Source organism: Triplophysa rosa, linkage group LG14 (assembly GCF_024868665.1).
Source record: "Triplophysa rosa linkage group LG14, Trosa_1v2, whole genome shotgun sequence".
In the NCBI taxonomy this organism is placed as follows: domain Eukaryota; kingdom Metazoa; phylum Chordata; class Actinopteri; order Cypriniformes; family Nemacheilidae; genus Triplophysa; species Triplophysa rosa.
Window position 1 is genome coordinate 5664515 of NC_079903.1, and position 24024 is coordinate 5688538.

Genomic DNA, 24024 nt, shown 5'->3' on the forward strand with positions numbered 1-24024 from the left:
CATCAACTAAGCCCACACCCACCCACCCCTCCTCTCTGACAGCCTGTAGTACAATATAAATGTGACCGGTCAGCCACAGAGCCAGAGGTGTTTGGAAGTACAATATGGCAACTGACATGAGAGTCCTGGGACTGCTTGTTATCACTCTACTGCTGCTGACAGCTGGACAAGGTACAAGAGCAAATACATCAGACTAGCTTGACACCTTGCTTGGCATTGCTGGCACATTCACTATAAATATGGTTTTTGGACAGTTATGGCTACTTGTATTGATTATGTCTTAATTCAGTGATGATTGTTTTCAGCTGATGACACTGAAGTACAAAGGTGGACTTGTGGCTATCAAGGGCTTTGCAGGAAGCACTGCTATGCACAGGAGTATATGATCGGTTACCACGGCTGCCCACGAAGATACAGGTTCTTTTCAGTTCTTGTAGTTGTGCATAATTTAAATGTCACTAAAATACAATAATTTAATAATAAAGTATAAAATAAAATGTAATTTTGTTAATGTTGCATAAGAACAATAATGCAGTATTATCGAAATTACAAAAAAATCACTATACAATAAATTTAAAAGAATTTATTTACATTTTATTTTAAAATGTATTTTTAAGTTCTTATGCAATCATTTTTACATTACATATAACACTTAAGTTATTGTACAGTTATGAATTGTTTTGTAAAGTAAATTATGCAAGACATCATAGATTATAATCGATATAAATATATCATCGCAGTACAATGAATTATCAACGTGTTAGACAAAAAGACATCTTAACAAAATGTTTCTTTTCATTTATAGGTGCTGTGCTTTGCGATTTTAACCATTATGAAGAAGCATGCTTATCAAGACCATGTGCTGATGACTTCATATATAAAATATGCGAAGAATGTTAGCATATATGATGGCATATTTGCTTATCCGTCATCTTTTTAGTTAATGCACCTTCTGAAATAAGATATCAGATACAAAACAAACAAATTTTCAGTGACATGTATTCACATTTTATGGTCAAAATGACCATTCAATATGTATTCAGGGGGACTGTGAGTGAATTACCATATATTTTCAGAATATTATTTGTTTCTTATGATTTTACAAGACTGGTCACTGTGCACATGCAATATATTTTTGTTTGCTATTTGCTCCAACTGGATTATCAGAGATCAAGCAGCTCAACTTTGGTAGCCACAGTATGATCTCCAAGGGTTCACTGACCCACATTCATATATAATAACAGGGAAACAACCACTCAGTAAATACAGGGCGAATGCAAGTTTAATGTTTTTTGAAGGGTTGGTAATTGTTCTGTTATGAATGGTTTATCAATCAAATTAAATTCACACAGAATTCTATTTTGCTGCTATTGATTTACATGCACAATAAATTACCATTTAAAACAAAATATGGCTATATTTGAATGATTGTGTCATAAATTGCCATAGCGCAAAATGATTTCCAGAAAATACAAGACAAACAAGATTTGACGGAAATTTGGGGTCATGTAAACAGATACTTTATGGAGCACCTCCTGTGACAGACTATTTGTTTTGCAAATGCCCAAATGAAAGAAATTCTGGCCGATACAAGATTCAAGAAAATACACCAAGTACGCTTTTGTTACAGTATATACTCCAAGGCATGTTTACATGACACAAAATTCAATTATAAACAGAACTTGCGTTTCATTTTGTTGTAACCGGGTTAACCATATTTCATGAAATATATTATGGACACGCAAGCAAAAATAAACACTTTTATAAAAGACAGACAGGTAAACACACCATTTAAAAATGCCTTGTCACTTTATTTGTAACTTTTTTTTTTGAGAAGAACAGGCACAAACAATATAGAAAGCTGAAGCTGAATACGTTTAGACAAAAACCGTGACTCCTCCGTGGAACTCAGAACCATTTTCTTCACAATTGGAGAAAGCATCTGTATCCACATGTGTATGTCTAACCTTTCCAAAATAAATTACATCTACTTGAAAACGGCGTGTGGATGACAAAGCAAAAAACATGAGAAATCCAGGTTCATTCTCTCAAGTGTGAAAACAGGTCAAAACCAATCCACTTCCAACCCTCAAGAGACCGAAAACGATTATCCCTGGTTCAAGCATAAACATCCGAACACAAAAGTATCAAAGCGGCGAAGGGGACAGCACAACAGATGGATACGGTCCCTTTTTGCTTGTTGTTGTCCTTTAAAGGCTTCAACAAAATCAAAATAGAAAAATCGCAGTATGGTTGGACTGACAAGATGTTTAAACAAGGCCTTTGGGAACATATATATATATTACACTGGTTCTAAGATATACCACAAAAGTCCTTGTTTTAGACACTCTTGATTGAGCATTGTGTCTATAAAGCATGACATGTATGGCGGGGAGAGCATCCAACACTCCACTAATCTTGTTATGACAAACAAAACAGATTTTCATGAACACCATTGCTATGCTTATTAGGCGAATAAATGGCTTACTTCAAAATAAGAGCATCACAATGAATTTGACAAATTTAAGGAAAAAATTGGACCAGTTCAAAAACATAAGCAATAAAAAAACACTGTGCTGACCTTATGCAATGTTACAATTGAGAGCTAAACTCGGAACACAAAAGCCTCAATAACATCTGTGTTTTGTCCCACTAAAGCCACTGTTACTGTGTGCGCAGGGCCGCTGAAGGCTGGTGCCACCAGATTCCACTAAAAGCTACTTTGTTTTCTTTTCTATGGCCAATGTGTCATGAAGCTTTGAGACAAATTTTTCCAATTGGTCCATCACCAGCGTTCCGTTCTCGTCAAAGAAAATCCCGACTGACTTCGTAAACTCCATCTCTCTCGACTGCTTTGTTTTCCCGTCTGTAAAGGACATTCTTAACGTATACTGGTCATCAAACCTAACCAAGACAAAGGTGATTTAGTTAGTACCACCACAAATTAGTGTTAAAAAAAAGAAATGTGTTAAAAGTATAAAGAACAATCACCTTTTCAGACTAGAAGAGAGCTGCCACATGTGATCTGGGTCCATACCAGCTGGGTCTTTCTGCATGGCCACCAGGAAGATGTTCTTCTCTTTGTAAGAGGTGTACAGGGTCAAAATGCCCATCATTATGAAATATGTAATAAGATGTTAAGGTTAAGAACTATGGAAAACAAGCAAAAAAATAATTCTTCCTGTACCTATAGTGCAATGGAAATGATGAGACTATAATATCATGTCAAACTAGACTAATCAGGGCTACTACAGGTCTATTTTATTAATATTATTAAACCTCTGACTGAGTTTATTCAGGCATTCTGAAGCCAGTTTGCTGAATGAAGGATATGAAACAACACAGCATGCCAGTACTGGTTTGGACTCAGGGAATGGGTGAAGATAATCCCAAATTAAAGCTACAATGGCAAAAATGCAGGAGATTGTGCAAATGAACAGACGTCCGTCAACTAAATTGAAGCTCTCAACATGGCCGTATTTTTCCATCAGAACCTAGGATTGGAAAATATTGAACAAACAAATAAACAAAAGGATAGAATCATGTTTAATTCTCAAGGTTCTGGGTAAATAGATTAAAACATTTAGATGCATTACAGATGAAGTTCTAGAGACCGTCCAGAACTAGAGGGTAATACGTGTAAAACTGAGCATGGTGAGCAAACTACATTATGTAAAGTATGCATAAGGACGACATACCTTCTTGGCTGCATCATCTAGAGAGTTCTTCACAGCCGCACCGTCCCATTTGTCAATCTTCACAGGCTTTTCGTCAATCCTCCACTGAAATCATAATATCAAATTTACATATAGAACAACTTACGGACACATTAATACATCTGCATCAATCCATTTAAAAAAGTTCATTTTACATTAAGATTTTTTTTGTTAGGGACGTTTATAACGATGTTTAGACAGTACTGTTCATTAATATTGATTCTCAGGGTGAAATTGCATCACAAGACCATTGTTGACACATCGTTCTGCCATAAAAAGTCTAAAAACCCTACTTTTAGTATAGATGACAATGCTGTCGGACAAGGTTTAATTAGAAAGATAGTTAGATATGAATGGACATAAAAGACTAGCAGATATGAGCATGCTAATTGACCAAGTTCACTTCTTACGCACCATATGCTTTCGTTCATGCATTTAAGAATCATCATAACAGACTTCTACTATGCAATGTTGTATAATAATTTGTACTTATGTTAATTTTAAAAGGACTTCACTTATGAGACAAGAGAAACTGCTAAATGAGTAACACAGATCCATTTTTTCACGTTTCCGTTTTGGCTCCAAGTAACGTTACACCAACGGAAAGCACAGTCACACCAACATTCACGTCTGGTGAGTTAAATACGCTAAAAAACCGGTAAAATAATCACTCGTGTCGTGCTCTGAATACCGCTGCACAATTATCAACACATCATCCAAAAATCCGATACAATAAATATTTCTTACTTTCTCCAGCAGACCATTCTTCCCGTTTCTCGCCGCCATCTTTTCTTCCTGTTCATTTGCTGTGACCTGGGCCACTATGATTGGCTAGAATCACATAAAAGTCGCCCAATCGTAATTGGTCTGAAGCGGAACACGTCAAAGTGGGCGGAAATTATGTCTGTAATTGGTTAAAAGCGATGACGTTACCCGACTGAACTGATAGTTCCGGGTTTAAAGTCTTCGTGGATACTTTTACTTTAAAAATAACATTTAATGTTTGTCTCCCTCTTATTTTAGTATGTGTATTTGTGATAACTATTTTAGCACCGTTATATTAGGCCTATCTCTAACTTCTTAAATATAGGGTTCTGGATGCTTAAATTAATTAGGTAAAAATTCTAAAAAATAAAATTGAAATTATGATTTAAACGCATGTCTCGGAATCATTAACATAATCTGAACAAATGTTAAAATGCCAATAGATAAAATAGCAAATCTGAGATTTAAAGACTGAGCTTTCACAAACCTTTGGACATAGATGTCAATTTTTATTTCACTACATAATGTTAAAAAAGTACTTCTCATAACTTTTGTTTTGTTAATAGTATTAAAAAGTTAAAATTGTAAATTTTCAAATTTATTGTCTTTTCAATTCCTTCAATTTGCATCACAAAATGTGCAAATAAGTATTGGGAAATGAATTGATTGCAAATAAAAATTATATGACAGTAATATAGCGTTGATCGTGAAAGGTTTCGAAAACCGAATGCCAAAAGAAATCAAGGCAGTCTTTAGACAGAAACATTTCACCCTCTTGAGCATCTCATAAGACACATCGAAGACATACGCTTAAAAAAAGGCAAATTAAAGTTTAGATTCTGAATGAAAGCTACATCTCGTTCCTGTTATACAATATACTGTATTAGTGTTGTGGCAAATAAAAAAAAAGACAATTCAGTTTTAAAAAGGCCATATTTCTCAAGTGGACTACATCACAAAGTACTATTTAAATAAATATGTATGTTTTACACCTCAGAAAAAAATCAACATTCTCTCAAACCCAGCAAAGAAAAAGAAAGGAAGACTTTCCAAGTGCTTTGAAAGCCAGTCATACAATCCATTATAATGTCTTTGCATCAGTATAAATATAGGCAAGTTGTATTTCACTATAGTACAGCGATGAATAATAATCTACTACTTTCCCACTACATCTTGTAGCCTATACAGGAATTATTAAAAGCAAAATAATCTGTATAAGGAAAAAAATAAAAGGAAAGTTGCCAGTTTTCCAGATATCAGCCATATTGGCACATTACAAAGAAATAAACAGGGATGACATTGACTATCTTTACAAAAAAAAGATAATAAAAATGAAGATCAAGATGAAAATAAGCAAGAACAACTGTATGAGCATACTCGAGGTCCAAATGAATGTGCCATTTTCAGCAGAAGAAACATGTTTAAAACGTTCTTGGTTGACAAAACTTACAAAATAGATTTCTCTAATAAATGCTTACAAGATAAAGTTTAGAAATGAAAACGCATAGCCCTTCAAAGTAGTGTTTTGCAGTTGAAGTGACGTATAGGTAAATTTAAATATTTGTTTCGTCTGTTATTGAATCAAGGTATTTTTTTCTGGTGTTACATGCAAACCATTTGTGACCCTGGATCACAAAACCAGTCTTAAGTAGCACGGGAACATTTTTAGTAAAAGACAAAAATACATTGTGTGGGTCAAAATTATCGATTTTTGTTTTATGCCAAAAATCATTAGGATATTAAGTAAAGATCATGTTCCATGAAGATATTTTGTAAATTTCGTACCTTAAATATATAAAAACATTATTTATGTGAGTGGATGGTCTGCCACAGTGCCCTGATTAACAACTTCAAAGGCAATTTTCTCAATATTTTGATTTTTTTGCGCTCTCAGATTCCTGAGTTTTAAACGGTTGTATCTCAGCCAGATATTGTCCTATTCTAACAACTCATACATCAATAGAAAGCTTATTTATTCATCTTTCAGATTTCGTAAAAATCTCAATTTCGAAAAATTGACCCATAAGACTGGTTTTGTTGTCCAGGGTCACATTTGTAGAAGTGTTCAAATATGTTAACTTCCAAATGACATGATGACATTGTTCAAACTGATATCTAAATAAATGTAGCTGATAAAAAAGTTGTATTGAATTAAAAATAAAACCGTCTGATTACAAACCCAAACTAAACTCAACATTCTTGCATAGTGCCTTTAAAAGAGCAATATATTTGATAGCAGTTTTAATAAGTAAGAAACATCGGCACACAGCTAGGTCACAAACATACTCAACACAAGTACGCAAACATAGTGATTCTCGCTATGCAAATTTGATTTTATGTACCATCGCATTGCAAAATGTGTCAAAACAATGAAGGAGGTGAGAGAAATCAACTGATATGTGCCCCAGACAGCAGACACAAGGATCAATATATGAAATTGAGATGTATACATCATCTGAAATGATTGATTAAGCTTTACATTGTTGTATGCTTTGTTAGGACAGTTTTTGGCTGAGATACAACTATTTGAAGTTGCCATTGCTAAGAAGAAATGTTTGTTTTATCGCCCTCTATTGGCTTACTGCTGTAATGACGTTGTGGAAAATATATGAACCATCTAAAAATCTAAGCTTTACACAGATACCAACCACACTTGAGTGGGTAATTCCCAAAGATCGGGTAGCAGCGAGCGAAGTTTCCTGCCATTTTTGTTCGTGATTTTGCTGCATCCACTCACAAAAATAAAGTTTCAATATATTTACGGTAGAAAATTTACAAAATATCTTAATAGAACATGATCTATACTTAATATTAATTGTTTAATAATTTAATATTAATTTACTTAATAATGATCTTGGCATAAAAGAAAAACCGATAATTTTGACCCATACAATGTTTTATTGGCTATTGCTACAAATATACCCGTGCTAATTATGACTGGTTTTGTGATCCAGGGTCACATATATTTTTTATATTTGAGCTCTTAATAGTAGAATCTAACCTTAGAAAAACACCAAAACATATACACAATCTGCTTTTGTTGCCGATAGTTCTTTGATGTCGGTTTGGAGTGTCACTTATTACACCTTAAAGTGGGGGGTCTCTGATTATCAAGATGACCAAGCACAGCTCCAAGTAGACATAAAACACAAAGCGCGAATGAGGATGTTTTTAACGAACAAATAAATGTGTTATCTAAAACCATGACAAGAAACTGTGCAACACAAACTGTACCTGACTGTAGTAAAACTACATTCCATTACATGACTACTACAATTCATTACAACCATGGCTATTACAGCATATGATTGGCTGAAGTGCCTCTCCAATAGCAAGTTTGTTGCAGAAGTAGATATCAGTTTTATGTTTGCGTACTTGCAAAGAATGTTTTCTCAGCTAGACTCTTGCCCTAAGTTTTACTCTTCCCACCCTAATAATGACTTATAGATGAATGATTTAAGAGAGAACTTCCCCATACACTAGAAAATCGGAAGACTAAACAAAATACTGTAGAGTTATGCAACATTTTGGTACAAAACAACATCTGTTTTGATACATGTCCTGTGATTTTTCTAACGTCCAAACAAACCTCTCGAGGAACAATTGTGATTGTGATAAGCACATAGCGATTGTAAGGGATACTGCTATCTCTGGTTTTATATATATCTCTGTCCATCACACGATTCATAACTAGATTTCTCTAATAAACAATAACTGAACTGAAAACACTGCAGGTTTGAATAAAGATCACCATCAAGTGGAAAGTCGTTTAGAGCCCAAATATTGGGTTCTCAACCCAGCGCTGGGTCGGTAAGAGATGAACCCAGCTGTTGGGTTAAGACAACCCAGCATAGGTGCATTTTAGGACTGTCAAATGATTAATCACATCCAGAACAAAAGTTTTTTTTTTACATAATATATGTCTGTGTACTGTGCAGATTCGTTTTGAACTTATAAAAACATACACATACATGCATATATTTATACAAAAATACAAAATGAATTAACATTTATATATATTTTAAATTATTGGTAAATATACTGTACATAAATACATGTAAATATTTCCTAAATATATATACATCTGTGTGTATGTGTTTATAAATGCAAGATTAATATGCATAGTCGACATATTTTTTATTTTTTGCAATTAATCGTTTGACAGCCCTAGTTTATTTACAACCCAACACTGCGGGTTGAAAATAACCCAGCTTTTTTACAGTGTATCCTATAATTTCTGTGCCTCAGAGCGTCAAGGCACTTGAGCCCATGTTGCTCTGATGTACTTCCAGTCCCTTTGGACAAAAGCATCTGCTAAATGACAAGTGACATGGGTAAATACTTTTCTTGCATTACTTGCAATACTTATCCAGATGTTAGGAAACCTCTTTAGTGCCTAAACATGGAAAACTCTAAGTGACTAATAACTACAACAAACGCAACTATAAGTGTAGTCCCTTTAACAACTGTCGTTAAAGTGCTCGTTTCTTTTAGAGATTCTTCCTGATCTTCGTGTATTACGTCCTACTACACCATCTTTAGTGGCCCAGGACCGTAGTTCATATTTGTTACAGCTTGTCTTGTGTCTGTCCACTTTTTGACATTCTCTGTCAAATTGTCTTTGCAGCTTCAGCGCCAGATCTCTGTCGATCTTTTCCTGATTCATTCGTCGAATGATCAGATCGTCAAACCTGTCGCAGGCATTGCAACTGTCCGTCCTGGATATTTTCGCTTGTACAGCGTCTTCTAAATGTTTGGTTTTGTGGCTTCTCTTTTTGCCCCGTCTTGAGGTAGGTCTGTTAAGTACACAACTCCTGGTAGCGGAGTCATTTATAAGGTTGTCGGGGTCTACAGTACTTTGATTACAATGTTTAACGCACTTGTCGAACATCGTTTCGTTCACTTCCGGTCCATATTTACAAAGTGTTTCACATCTGCTGTGCCCTTCTTGAGTATCTGTGACAGTTTGTGTCGTCAACCTGATGAGAGCACTAGCTGGTGGTGTACCTTCCTCTTTGGTACACTGATCAAAAACAAGCCGGCGCTTGTTAGAAACGGCATGTTTTTCCTTCCGATTTTTACACGATTTCACACTGGCACTGCAAACGCATTGATGATCCTGAAAACCATCCTTGGCTACAACACAACTGCAATATTGGCCGTCCCGCTCTTCAACGGGACTCAATTTAAGGCTAAGATCCTCCGCAAACGGACTTGTGATGGTACCTTTTGATATCACCTTGATGCACTGACGGTCCACCTCAATCTGCTTCCACTTCTGCAGGATGGTGGGGCTGGCCTCGTAGCTCGTTGACTTGTGCAGACTGCGTGTCAAGTTCCTGGGGGTTGACTTCACAATCGTCGGTTCCAAAAGTCGCCCGTCAGGCAGTCGTTTGGGCGGAGTGCATGGCGAGCAGACGATAGGCTTGAAGTGATTGAGTTCTTCTGATATGCTATCGTTGCTCTCAGGGCTAATGGACCTCTCACATTTAGTTTGAAGCACGAGTGAGGAAGCAGACGTGTGGACACCCCGCCAGTGGTGCTTCTTATCTAGACTGAGTAGCGGGGCAGATAATGACCGACTGTTCTCAGAGGACAGAAGAATTCCAGCGTTGTAACTATGAGTGATGCTGGCCTAGAATAGAAATAGAGTAGTAGAGTCAAAGATAACATATTAACAAGATGCGCCACTGCCATTACAATGAATGGGGAGGAATGCAACGCTCAATATGGCCGCTCTAGCAAAGAAAGCCCCGCCTTCCAGTAAAAAGATCCAATCGTCAATCGATTAAGACTGACGATTCTCTGTGACGGAGCTTACGTGAGGCGCTTGCCAGCCTGTCCGCATGCGCAGTAGCTGATACGACCTCTGATTGTTACAGTCCATATCAGGTTTAATTACTGATCGCAAATATGCTATTTAATTGTGATTTTTTTAAATATCTGCCTTCCACCATTCAAGTAGATAGGACTGTTGACTTGCTATCACATAAATAACTGCCCAGAGGCTTTGCAAACATGGCCGCCGAGTGGCACGACTTCTGTAAACAGACTTTGGTAGAGTTCACTGACATTACAGATAACTGATATACTGGAATACATTATCTTGTCTACTGTCAAGCCTGCCAGTGAGGCTAAACAAATTTGCTTTATTATCACATTGGTAAATCTGTTATTGTTTTCTTGTAAATGTTATTAATATTGTAGAATCAAGTGAAAGCATGAACGCTTTTTCTGTATTCATGTATTGTTTTGTGTTACTCCCAAACAGATCAGTGTACATTGCAGCTGAGGCCAAAGTCAAATAGCATGTAAAACGTGGTGTGATGTGGCGCTTCTCATCTGGTGTTCGGCCCTCTTTATTAATTCAGCACTTTGGTTGTTTATTATCAAGCAAAGATAGTTATTTACAATAAATAACAATGATAATTATTTGAAATGATCCATCCAGGAACAAACCCCCCATTTTCTGTAAAATAGTCTTTATTTTATATATGCACAATTTAGAATCTTTTAGACTGTAAATCGTATTATATTGTATTGTCATTGTGTTGAATGTCTGTACTAGAAGCTTCCAACACCAAAGAAAATTCCTTGTGTGTGCAAGCACACTTGGCAATAAAGCTCTTCTGATTCTGAAACTGAATTCTTATACCTTTTCAGGGACAGCATGATGTGTGTGACTTTTGTTTTTTCCTCTGCCGTCCTCAGAGTCTGTACAGCTCCTGCTCCTTTGAACGGCACTGCTATGAAGGCAACTGCAACGTGGTAAAAATGTGGTATGGATGTTACCCTTTACATAAGAACATATTTTTTTCCCACGTTGCTGACATTCTAATACAATAGTGACAGACGGATATATCGGAAAATCTGATTATACTGTTGATTCGGCTACACTGACATTATTGACGTCCATTGACTGTGGACTGTGTCTGCTTAGTTGACTAATAGTAAAGTGACAAGGTCCAAATCTGATACTGGTTGTGTGTTAGTTATGGTGGTGGTTACTGCCAAGTCCCAAAACGTACACAAAAGCACTATAAAAGTTTGATAAATATTCCACATGTTTTGTCTCCAGCATTTAACTGGTAATGGTTATACAGGTCATGACAGTTTCGTAGACCAAAACCCAGAAATAAATGAGCATTTTGGCACTTCTGGTTTCCTTGTCCTAATTTTCTTAAGTCTTCATTTTAAATGCCTGAAATAAGGTTTGTTGCTAACTATAATAATGTATCATTTTTTGTTCTGCGACATAAAAGTAATAGCTAAATGTGTGATTTTTTAAAGCTTTTACTTGTCTGGAAAAGGCGGTCGCTAACATGCTGTAAAATGGGAATACAGATGTTGTTGGGGGATATTACACATTATCATTATGCATAAAAATCTCAAAGGTAATGCAACATGGGCACGATTCCCCCCAAAATGTGGATGGCAGTTCCTCCACAAAGCAGTTTCTTATCAGGGAACATTTTAATATTTTTTGTTTAGTTTGAAAGTAGTTTGAAGCTTTGTGACTGTTTATAGCTTCTGGTTAGCTTTTGATTTCTGGCAATTGTATTTAAACTTCAAAATCCATAAAAGTGTTGTTGAATGCCGGTTAACGAGTGAAATATTAAATCATTTTAAGTAGAAAAATAAAATTATACAAAATTACAAGTGTAATACCTTTTATTGAAAGCAGGGGAGCACTTTGTCTTTCTCACAAACGCAGACACATGTCGGGTCCTCTTTCCTATGGGCTCTTCATTCTCAGAGTCTGAAACTCCACAAAACTGAATCACACAGAAACTACACGGTGAAAGATTTTCTTTGACAAACACCTATTACTAAATACTCTATGATTAATATATAAATATGTCAGAATTATTAATCATATGATTCCTTAGATCTAGGTAAGTGATGCAAAAGATAATAGATTTCTGTAAGAAAACATACAGGATGTTGACAATGCTTGAGCATCCCACACTCTTCCTTTCTGTGCAAAGGGACTTTTTTCTTTCTCTCCTCAGTTTCTTCAACGCCTCCACCCTGAGGAGACAACATTGTTCTTTAATGTACTAAATATTTCATTCGATAAAGAATTTGTGACCGAAATATACATCAGAAAACAAGCTTGTTAGAAATCATAATTGCTTTGCATTTTACTAAAAGATGCTCTCAATAAAATGTGTGTCTGGCGATAAATCAAAAGTACTTACATACCACAGCAATATAACATTCATTTATTGACATTATTCTAAAGAACACAATGTACTCTAAATAATACATCCTTCATAGAACACAACAGTACATGTCCAAAAAAAACCATAATATTACCTGATAATAATATTACACGATGCTGTATCTCAGTAACATGGTAAGGCAATGGAAAAAAGTCTTTACCTTTGTAACTCACCTTGATTTTTAGTTTTTCGTACTCTTGCCGCATTTCTCCAGGTTTATGAATGGGTACAGGTGCTCGGAAAATATCTATGAGGAAACACACACACACACACGATAAAGTTTTATCAAATAAACATTGTTGTTGGACTTTTAAATGTGACCAAATGATCCCTTTCTCTCGAGTAAATGAATAAAGTCGTACAACAATGTAAACATTCAACATAAAATCCTAGTCAGCTGAGTGTCTCCTCCCACTGGACACACACATGCCTGGGCAAGTTTACACTCTGTCCAAGCAACTGAAACTACAACATTTAACTTTGACAATGCCTTGTTAAAGTACATTAAGAAAGACATAAGCAAGTAAGATATGGTGTGCAATGCTAGAGGTTTAATGAGCATCTTTATTTTGTAATAAGTGAAAAGTATTCATTTTGTATTCATGTAATGGTAATAATTAAAAATCCGTGTCACTATATACTGTTTACATAACATTATTGCGTTTAGAACGAAGAGAAGAGGCATTTAAAAGAACGCAAAGCGTCAATACGGGAGTTGAAACGTGACGGCCGTGCGTCTATGAGCGTCAGTTGACAGACGCGACGCTATGACCACAGACCTTCCCGTCAGCACTGTACATGACAGATCAAGTATTAAGTTGTTGATAAAGGCGTTATTGTGTTCAAAATCAGGAGCTGAATGTAGGGCTCTTGACACATTTTTCAAAATAACCGTAACACGTCATCTTAAAAAACATAACGTCCAAAGTGAAAGATACAGCTGCACTTACACTCAACACCGTAACGTTAGACCGAATGCAGAAACGCGCTCTGTGTGGACGCTCCCCATCAAAACAAGCCTGTTTTTTTTTACATTACAAAATCACATTTACTTGCATTACTGTGATCCACAACCACGAAAAATAAAGAAAGTTTTCGCTAACTATATATACTTATTATCAGCATAATTAGAAAACGGTGTATTTTCCTCGGAGTGATTTTAAAGTAATGATTATGTAATAAATCATCGAGCACTGACCTCCGTCCGGCGTCTCTACATCTCTCTGCTCCATCCTCCGTTTACACCTCTCCGGGTGACTGAGGCGAACCAGGTCCCAGAGTTCGGTATTGACCAGGCTCTTCTCCCGGGACTGTTTACGGGCCCAGCTGGACACCCGCAGCCGGCACAGCGGACAACACAGACTGATCAACTTCACCGTCCGTTGGAAGCAATGCAGGCACACCGAGTGTCCGCATGGCATCGTTACGGGCTCCAGCAGTATTTCTGAACATACCGGGCACCTGGCTTCCTCCAGAGTCAGGGGTGCAGAGAGAGCGCCAGGCCTTGTTTTGCCTCTCTGCCCCGGTCCAGCGGACCCCACCGCCGCCATCTTCATTGGTATGTGCCTGCGTCAGGAGTTTGAAAACAAGCCCCGCCCTATCGTGTGGAGCTCGTGTAAACTGTCAAGTTCCCGACAAAAAAACTACCACATTTTTGTTTATGTAAGTTTGTTTAAAGATCACATACATAGCCTGAAAGACCAATGTGGGCCTTTATCATTAAGAAAAGAGTCAAATGCAAACGTTATTGCTTATTTCTTCACTATGATTTATAACGTTTACTGTCAATATCCCCCTATATATCATATCTACAGGTCACAACATTGTAGTGGCATATACATTTAAATTTATTCATTTGGCAGAAGCTTTTATCCAAAGCGACTTACAAGTAGAAGATCATATAACATATTTTTAAAATCATTAAACAATCTATTAAAGATTACAACGTGGTCGTACACCAGGCCAGCAGATGGCAGTAACGTACCACGTGTTCTGTCTGTACCCGCTGTAGAGTTAGATCAGTACTGCATGACAGGCGCTCAGAGTAATAAAACAGCACTGCAAATCATGGAACAAATACCTTTCCTAAAGGTGAGCGGTAGTTTTTGGCTTCTTTTTTTGTTCAGGAGGTTTTGTGTTAATGCTTGTATTAAAAAGCACCATATCAGCTGAAAGCTGTCGTTTGGTTCGTCTTGACATGCAGTTGCAGGTCAAACCTTGTATCATCCCCGGTCGTCGTACCACTTTCCAACAACGTAATGCGCAGCTTTATTTATTTTTATTAACGAAAGAAATAAAATAAACAAACTGACAATAAAGTGTCAATTTATGTAAAAATTAACCAAGATTTACAAAGTTTTACCAGCAGGGAGAGGTATAATAACGGAAATTAAATGATTGCATCCCTGCTGAAAAACAGCTTATGCCGAGTTCACACTGCATGATTTTTGCTCCGATTTCCAGTCGCCGACAAGTTTTGAGGAATCACAGACAAATTTCCGAAATCGGTGCTCGTTCACGCGAGTGACAATCACGCAATGTGAATGATCAAAGACGCGATCTGAGAGAGTGGGCGACGCATCGCAGACGCCCGCGAAATATTTGGCATGCTAAATATTTGCACCTGTCGGCGACTCAAAATCCTGCTGTGTGAAGTGAGTTCTGACTGAAAATTACAACGGCGATGACCTACAGCCAACGAGAAGGCAAGATAGAAGGCAAAATGAGGTTCGGGGAGGAGACCACAACATCAGCAAGCATGGCTTCCAATGTCGCGCAAGAACTCTGATATCACGTGTCACTTCTCGTGTGCGATTGGTTGTGAAACGTTGTTTGCGGACCAGACAGTTGTCATCGATTCTGACCTATTGTAAAGTCATGTAGTGTGTAATCTCCTGTTGCTGATCTATCGTTCAATGTGAACACTGCAGCAACTGAATGCTACCCCAGATAGTCATGCAGTGTGAAAAGAACAGTGATGCAAGGACGTTGAAAGTCGGGCAATGTGAACTCGACATTAGGCTGGTTTTAGCAGTTTAAGTAGTCCCACACCAAAATTAATGTTTGAGCTTTCTAAACTGAAAATAACATGCCCTGATATAACTTAATATGTCTGTGCCATTGTTTTGTCTCAAGATGCGGAAATGTTTTTTGCAAGGCATTTTTATAAAAGTTTAACATTCGTTTTATCGCATCGCAAGCTATGTTCCCTCTAGGAACAGGGTTTCACATAATGTCCTCATGTATTTATTTCATTTTTATGGACAAACTAAGTTGATTGCATTAACCTTGTTTGTCATCCCTATAGGTCAGAAATAACAGGTAGAGTTCAGGCCTGTTGCTGCTTCAATACCCATCTGAAATCACAATGTCATTTGGTAAGGCTGCTGTCAGGGTGGTCTATTTAGGCAGGATTTCCTACCACAATGCCTTTAAGATACAGCAACACCACATCAAGCAACACTTTGATTCGTCTAATAGCAGCCCAAACACTTTATTACTGTGTGAACACGAGCCTGTGTACACCATTGGCATCAGACAGGCCCCCTACCCTCCTGAAGAGGAACAAAGACTGAAAAACCTGGGCGCAGACTTCTGCCGTACAAACCGAGGAGGTCTGATAACTTTTCATGGGCCTGGTCAGTTAGTGTGTTATCCTGTCCTGAATCTGGGCTGCTTTAAAAAGAGTGTAAGATGGTATGTGTGTGAACTGGAGAGGACTGTCATCAATACATGCAGCAAATTTGGAATCAAAGCCTCTACCTCTCCAGATACAGGTGTCTGGGTTGGCAATAATAAAATATGTGCAATTGGTAAGTTACCGTTGTTTTTATATATTTTTGTGTTGTCAGGTTTGCAAACATTTACTTTTTATTATTTTTTTCTCCACATTTTTGAATAATAATAATAAAGTCAACACTATAAACCAAGCATGAAATTATGGAAATTATGTAGTGACTGATAAAAGTCTTTGCCTAGAATACAGCGCTGCACACTTTTGGCATTCTTTGAGCATTTTTATTCCTTGTCTATGAAACCGGCCATAAGAGTTTTATATTCCCTTGGTCTGACTTTTAAAATGTATAAAGGCATATTTTTGATATTTGATCATTTAATGCAACATTTTCTTTAAACAATATATTTTTGGTTAAAGCGATAGTTTACCCCAAAAAATGAAAATTCTGTCATGAATTACTCAACCTCTAGTTGTTCCAAATCTGTATACAAGATATTTGGAAGAATGTTAGCAACTGAGATTTCTGGGGCACCATTGACTACCATTAAAATGGTTGTCAAATGTGCCTCAGAACTGTTTGTTTTTCTAAATTCTTCAAAATATTTTCTTTTGTGTTCTTTCTACTATGGTGGTCAATGGTGCCCCAGAAATCTTGGTTGCTAACATTCTTCCAAATATCTTTGTGTTCAACAGAACAAAGAAATTTATACAGGTTTGGAACAACTTGAGGATGAGTAAATGATAACAGAATTTTCATTTTTGGGTGAACTGTCCCTTTAAAAAGCTACCATGTTCAAAATCACAAAGTTGCTTATATTTTACATTTATAATAGCATTTGTTTTAGGCTTTTTAAAATATGCTAGTTTTGTTCTATTTTTAAGATTTTCTATATGGAATTTTGGTCCCCAGTGTAATTTTTTTAAGTTCAAGGAAAAAAACCTAGAGAGAGTATTGTATTGCTAAGTGTCATGTTTTGCAGGTATCCATTGCGGAAGATACATAACCTCCCATGGTTTGGCTCTCAACTGCAACACAGACATGAGTTGGTTTGACAACATCGTGCCATGTGGGCTTGTGGGTAAAGGCGTGACATCACTGAGTCGAGAGCTGGAGCGGGATGTTTCAACTGAAGAAGCCATTCCAAAACTACTGGAAGCCTTTAGTGAACAGTTTAATTTATAACGATAGCATCATGTAAATGTATTTTATTATTAAAAATAATTTTAAATCTGGTTCCTTGTGCTTAAATGTGTAGACAATAAACACTTACTGTACATACATTTCTATTCAATTGAACTAGTTTTTTATTGTATGTTCTTAGACCTCCAACTGAATACAGTAGGTGTGCTGAGCTGTAATCTGTTGAAGTGGTTGTTGGAGTTGTTAAAACTGTTTATTTACATAATACACAATCCCCATACATCAAAATGTGTTATTTCAAAGATAAATTATATGTAGATTTTCTGCATGTGTGTTGGTTCTCAGAGGTTTATGACTCTCATGAACCTCTGATAACATCACCGAGAGCCATTCTCATAAAAATGTGCTGCCTACATCAAGATGAGATGTCTCCCCTGTATTAAATCCTCTGTTACCATTTTTCTCTCCTTTGTCTAAAAACAGTGCCAAAATGTAGACGCTGTAATTATTTTTTTGGAACAGCTCCTAGTATAGGCATTTTTGTAAACATGATTTATTTTCTGTCAGGCTTGTGGAAATGACAGCCCTGTGGTGGTGGAACAGCGGTGATTTATAGATGTGTTTTTTTCTGTTTTGATCATCGCTATATGGCACTGAGTGAACAGGCATCAAAAGGACGAACACTGGATTCAATTACACGTCCTGTCCTCTATGGAGGATACGTGTCCTTGGGACCAAAATCTTGTGAACACGTTTATCATTGATAAAATGTCACCTTTGAAGCTGATACACTTATATATATCAGACATTAATAAGCATTTTGAACATTTTAATGTGTTTCTGGATTTGCTTGGTACTCAAAGGTTTGTTTTTATACACTATAAAAAATCTAGTTGTTTTAAGCTATGGTTGGGTCAAATATGGATGAACCCAGTTGTTGGGTTTAAATGAACATATTATGGGATATTTTTACCCATGCTTGGGTCAATGTCAAAATTGTCTGTAGGTTACATAGACTCAGCGGTTGGGTTTGTCCATATTTGACCCAAGCATGGGTTACCAAGCATTTTTTTAGAGAGGTCAAAGTATGTCTTTAACAACAAACTTTAGTTCTATTGTATGAAACAGCTCAGGCTGCAGGAGGCATAAGAATACTTAAAGTGAAATCTTATTCTTGTGCTTTTTCATATCATCCATCATCCGAACTCACTTGTCTTCTAAAGCATTGTGGGAGCTGGATCCTAACCCAGCATCATGGGTCACGTGCAGCTCTTTACATGCTTGTATGGTTTTTCTGTGGAACATAAAATGTTTTTTTTTAGGATCTTCACTAAGCTCTTTTGCATGCAGAGGACAGTTAATAGTGACCATGGGCCTGTTTCAGAAAGGAGGTTTAGTGAAAACTCTGAGTATATTAACTCTTGGTTTTCCGATTCAGAATGAGAGGTATGCAAACCTGAGAAAGCCCGTTTCTAAAGGAGAGGTAACTTATACTCAGAGTCAGTAACCATAGAAACTTACTCTGTGAACCTAACCTGGTCGGGAGCAGGTTTTCTTTTTAAAGCACAAGTGGTGTACCTCATGACATTTCACACTCATCACTAGAGCACTGATGAGGAGTGAGAACATTTTTTTATTCTGTTTTATTTCTGTTGTTTCATTCATTTATTCATTCATTCATTTACTGATTAACTTGTTTGTTTATTGGTATATTTATTTATTTAGTTGTCATTTTCAGCACATTAGTAAATCCACTTTAGGCACAGCGGAAAGTGTGCCTCGCTTTCTGCCGCCATGTTGCTTTTTTGGTGACGTTGCCATGGTTAATCGTCATATTGAAGCTCCATTGGTCGTGGCTTGTCGTAGTTGTGGCGCAAGCTCTTAACTCAAGGTAAGCCTACCCAGAGTTGATAGAACTAACTCAAATCAGCTGTTCTGAAACCAAAAACTTTTCACATCTCTGTCTAAATCAACTCAGAGTTCACATTTTAACTCGGTGTTGGTTAAACCTCCTTATTGAAATGGGCCCCAGGTCTGTCAAGCTCAAACACTTATAACCCTGAGGTATGGTCATTTAAGGGCTGTCACGATTATGAAATTTGGCTGACAATTAATTGTCTAATAAATCATTGCGATTATGACGATTAATTGTCTGTTTTAGAGCTTTGACTTTTAATTCTCATACATTTTTTATTCAGCTTTGAAACAACCATATTGTTCTGAATATAAAGACTATGTTCTTTTTCTTGGAAATACATAGGAAAAAATTGGGTCATCATACTTAAAGTTTAGGCTTTTACCTGTCAATAACACAACCGCCAAATACTTGTAAATTAAGTAAATTGATCAGGAGTGAATTGAAGCCACCATTAAAATGCTATCAGTCATAGAAAAGCTTCTAGTCTGTTTTTTCTCACTTGCAAGACTACAATAACAGTTTACTTCTACGTTAATGAGATTTTGGTAGACTGGTTTTCACACTGAAATAATATTAAATTGTACTGCAGGTTATTTTTATGGTATATGCTTTAGTTTTTTTTTTAAAGTGATTGTGTTGTGGTGGTACATTTTACAAGTATTACCATGCTTTAGTTACAATATATACAATAAAATATGCAATATGCAGATGCACTACAGCTCTTCTATAGTGATGTGCAATAATTGCGATGATCTGAAACCATCGCGATGAGGTCAAACAATCGTGATGAGACAGCCCACGTACCCTAGCATTGAATCAGGCCTGCAAAGGGGTGGGATGTGTGAATGAGTTGTAGGGGTTTGTGATTGTGAATGCAAAAATGTACAAGGTATAACTTGATTTTCTTTTGTTTTTGGAGAGTTCGTATGGTTTAACTGTGTTATTCAGAGTTAAGGACAATGAGTCACTTGTGGTTATTTGCAAGTATAATTGCACTGAAACGCTAGAGGTATATTTGTTTATTTCATGCTATAGATTTAGAGACATCAATATAGTATGATTTGGTTTATTTGATTTAAGGTGGAACTTTGAATTGGATTACACATTATTTTTTGGGTAACAAAAGAAGACAACACACAGGATTTAATTTGTATTAGTTCTTTGTTTGTTTTATTTCATTTACCTTGTAACACATACATACATATAACCCAATTTTATTATTGTCTTAAAGGAGACATCAGATGAAAGCCCCACTTTTTCTGTGTTTTAAGTGCTATAATCGGGTCCCCGGTGCATCTAGCAACTCAGAAAACTTGCAAAATAAGAACCCAGTAAGTTTGTTTTGGTGTGCCTTTCCCTGCAAGCATGTGAGAAATCGAGCCGTTCAGATTTCGCTCCGATTGTGACGTCCAAAGCGGATTTTATTATAATGTTACCGCCCCTTAATCTACACAGTTCCACCCAGCGCGCTCCGCCATTGTTGTTTTCACAAGCGACAGCGGTGTACATGACACCATGGCTAAAGTTCGTGGACAACATGCAATGTAGTCGCTGCACAGAGTCCAAACCTAGGAAGAGACGGGAGTGGATTTATTTTATTTTTAGTGGAAATCCATCAGAAACCATAAGTAAAAACCTGCTTGTTTGCACGAATCACTTCAAACCGGAGTGCTTTATCAACCTGGGACAGTACAAGCAGGATTAGCTTCAAAGTTGTTCCTCAAGAGGGATCGAGACCGACTGAACGAGACAAAACTGCCGATGTAAGTAATATTTATTAACAGTCTGAATTGACGTAAATGTACCGTATATATAGGAGGATAACGTTAGCATATGAAGGGAGCTAAGTCAGTGATGGGCTAAATAGAACATTTAAAGCCAGTATTAAACTTACTGTATATAAGTGCAGATGGACACTTGGAGTTTAGCTGTATGAATACATTACATTATGTGCGTTAATATGTTTAGCTGCGGCAAACTATTTGTTTTGCTAATGAACAGGGGCGAACACTGGTGTTGAACACTGATTTTTTTTGTCTTAGGACGAATTATTTGACAAGACGAAACTAACTGCAGGGGAATGCTTCATTTCATGAAGACCCTAATAAATCATACCAACTTGTTGAAAGTGCTCTTCTGAGGAGACCTTTAATCATGCATACCTGATTTCAGCTGTGAAGACAATACATTTACTTGTCTACATATTCTGTTGTAAATGTGTGTTATTGTCGTGTTAAAAGTATTTCAGAGAATGACCTCTGGTTTATGGTAAGAGGACAGTTTGTTAATTTAGGGGAAAATAACTCAGATTAGAAGGTAGACAAAAAGGATCATAAAGAGAAAAAGAACCTAGGCCCTTATCAGAAACTCTAGCCTGGTATAATCATTCGGAGGATAGGGGGTTACACACTTAAAACAAATATAACAGCTGTGCCACATGTGTCATGAAGGATGTGAATCATCATAATTGGTTGTTTTGTGATCACACATTGACATCACATGTGAATGTGTCATAGATTTACGTTGAAAGCTGTGACTGAAGGAAATGATTTTAGTAAAGAATGACTTCCAGAAAACCTGGAATAAAAAATAAATATGGACTAAAATCCGTATGGACTATATGATTCTGTTTTGGTTGTCTTTTGTGGAGCTGGACAGACGTCACCATGAACTGTTGTTGTATGGAAAAGGACTGCATGTCATAAAAAAAAACATTTGTAGCATTTGTGTTTGGAATAACTCGACACTCTTAAAAATAAAGGCTCTTAAAGGTTCATAGCAATGCCATAGAAGAACGCTTTTTGGTTCTTCAAAGAACCTTAAAGAGACAGTTCACCCCAAAATTAAATTGTGTCTTCATTTACTCACCGTCAAGTTGTTCCAAATTTGTATAAATTGTGAAAGATATTTGGATGAATGTTTGTAACCTAACAGTTCACCATTGACTATCATATTAGGAGAATTTTCTTTAAAAATGTCATTGTTCGGTTGAACACAAAATAAGATATTTTGAAGAATGTAGGAAAACAGTTCTGGGGGCACTTTTGACTATCATTGTCATTTTTCCTATTATGGTAGTCAATGGTGGCCAAGCACTGTTTGGTTACAAGCATTCTTCCAAATATCTTTCTCAGAGTTCATCAGATCAAAGAAATTTAGAATAACTTGAGGGTGAGTAAATGAAGACAGATTTTTTGGGGGGGTGGAATGTCCCTTTATAACACATGTGTCAAATACAAGGTCCGCGGGCCAAACCCGGCCCGCCCCCTCATTTTATGTGGCCCGCGAGAGCTTACAAATTATTGTATTGTTATTATACATTTTATGTCCACGACCTGAAAATGCAACTCAACTTTATTACCTGCGAGATGACGACATCTAGCCAGTAGGTGGCAGTGTCCTTATATATCGCAGAAATAAGCCCCTCCAGTGCGATCAGGTTGTTTCTTGTTTCACACTGGAGGGGCTTATTTCGCGATAACAGCCGGCTGGTTGTACATTATCCCACTTATTACACGGGATACTTACCACATGAGAAAAAAACTTATATTTTATATATTTTATTAGCTCATTTTTACTGAATGCAGACCTAACAGGATAAGCTGTTTACTTTCGGTTTTAAGGTAAGAAACAACGTTCAAATGTCACGAACATTCAATTTGGTTTAATAATTTGTAAATATAATGTCATATATGTTATTAAAAGACATATTTATATATAATTTGTCAAAAAAAACCTGTAAAAATGATTTGTTACGTCCGGGTTACCCTGTGTTATTAGTTTTGAGAGGTTAACTGGGAATAACGAACCTGCAAATGTCGCGACTGGCCAATCAGAATCAAGCATTCCAACGAGCGGTGTAATAAGTGAGTGATATGATATATAAATATTAATTAGACACGTCATGTCAAACAAAGAAAAATTGATGCAGAGGGGAGGCTATTTCAAGAGGAATGGGAAAGCAAATACATGTTTGTGCTTAATGGAAACAAGCCGGTGTGTCGTCTTTGCCAGGAGGCCATCCCTGTTAAAAAAACCAGCATGCTGGTTTGGTATGTTTTGATGCTGGTTTGTGCTGGTTTAGTTGGTCTTTAGCTGGTCATGTGCTGGTCCATAGCTGGTTTAAGCTGGTCCAACCAGCATCAAAACATACCTAACCCAGCATATACTGGCTTTCTCAACAGGGGTGGCTGTGCTCAAAGAATACATTACAATTTACGTCGGCACTTCGAAACAAAACATGGAGCAAAGTATGCTAACCTTAGCCACCAAGAAAAGCAACAAAAGGTACAAGACTTGAAAAAAACTTACATTTTTGGCAGAATTTGTTTGCAAATGCTTCTGCAAAAAGTGATGCAGCCGTGAAAGTCAGCTTTATTGTGGCTGAAGAAATCGCCCGAGTTACCAAGTGTTTTTCAGAAGGTACATTTTTAAAGCAGTGTATGCTGAAGATATGTGAGCAAGTGTGCCCTGACCAGAAAGGCGTTTAAAAATGTTAGCTTGTCAAGAAACACTATGCAGAC

At 36.8% G+C, this 24024-nt stretch overlaps 3 protein-coding genes across 3 annotated transcripts; 1 reads left to right on the forward strand and 2 right to left on the reverse strand.

Moving 5' to 3' along the window:
* Positions 1-804: 804 nt before the first annotated feature.
* On the reverse strand, positions 805-4558 carry spcs2 (signal peptidase complex subunit 2). The gene is made up of 5 exons (XM_057351197.1): positions 4464-4558; positions 3699-3782; positions 3330-3494; positions 2992-3122; positions 805-2904 (listed from the first exon to the last, which is right to left on the reverse strand). The coding sequence occupies exons 1-5, from the start codon at positions 4500-4502 to the stop codon at positions 2718-2720; spliced, it is 606 nt and encodes a 201-aa protein (XP_057207180.1). The 5' UTR covers positions 4503-4558; the 3' UTR covers positions 805-2717.
* Positions 4559-4976: 418 nt separating this feature from the next.
* rnf169 (ring finger protein 169) lies at positions 4977-14363 on the reverse strand. The gene is made up of 6 exons (XM_057351192.1): positions 13905-14363; positions 12880-12953; positions 12420-12512; positions 12150-12256; positions 11137-11239; positions 4977-10116 (listed from the first exon to the last, which is right to left on the reverse strand). The coding sequence occupies exons 1-6, from the start codon at positions 14260-14262 to the stop codon at positions 8941-8943; spliced, it is 1911 nt and encodes a 636-aa protein (XP_057207175.1). The 5' UTR covers positions 14263-14363; the 3' UTR covers positions 4977-8940.
* A 130-nt stretch (positions 14364-14493) lies between these two features.
* lipt2 (lipoyl(octanoyl) transferase 2) lies at positions 14494-17675 on the forward strand. The gene is made up of 3 exons (XM_057351196.1): positions 14494-14797; positions 16014-16518; positions 17423-17675. The coding sequence occupies exons 2-3, from the start codon at positions 16074-16076 to the stop codon at positions 17623-17625; spliced, it is 648 nt and encodes a 215-aa protein (XP_057207179.1). The 5' UTR covers positions 14494-14797; positions 16014-16073; the 3' UTR covers positions 17626-17675.
* Positions 17676-24024: the final 6349 nt, after the last annotated feature.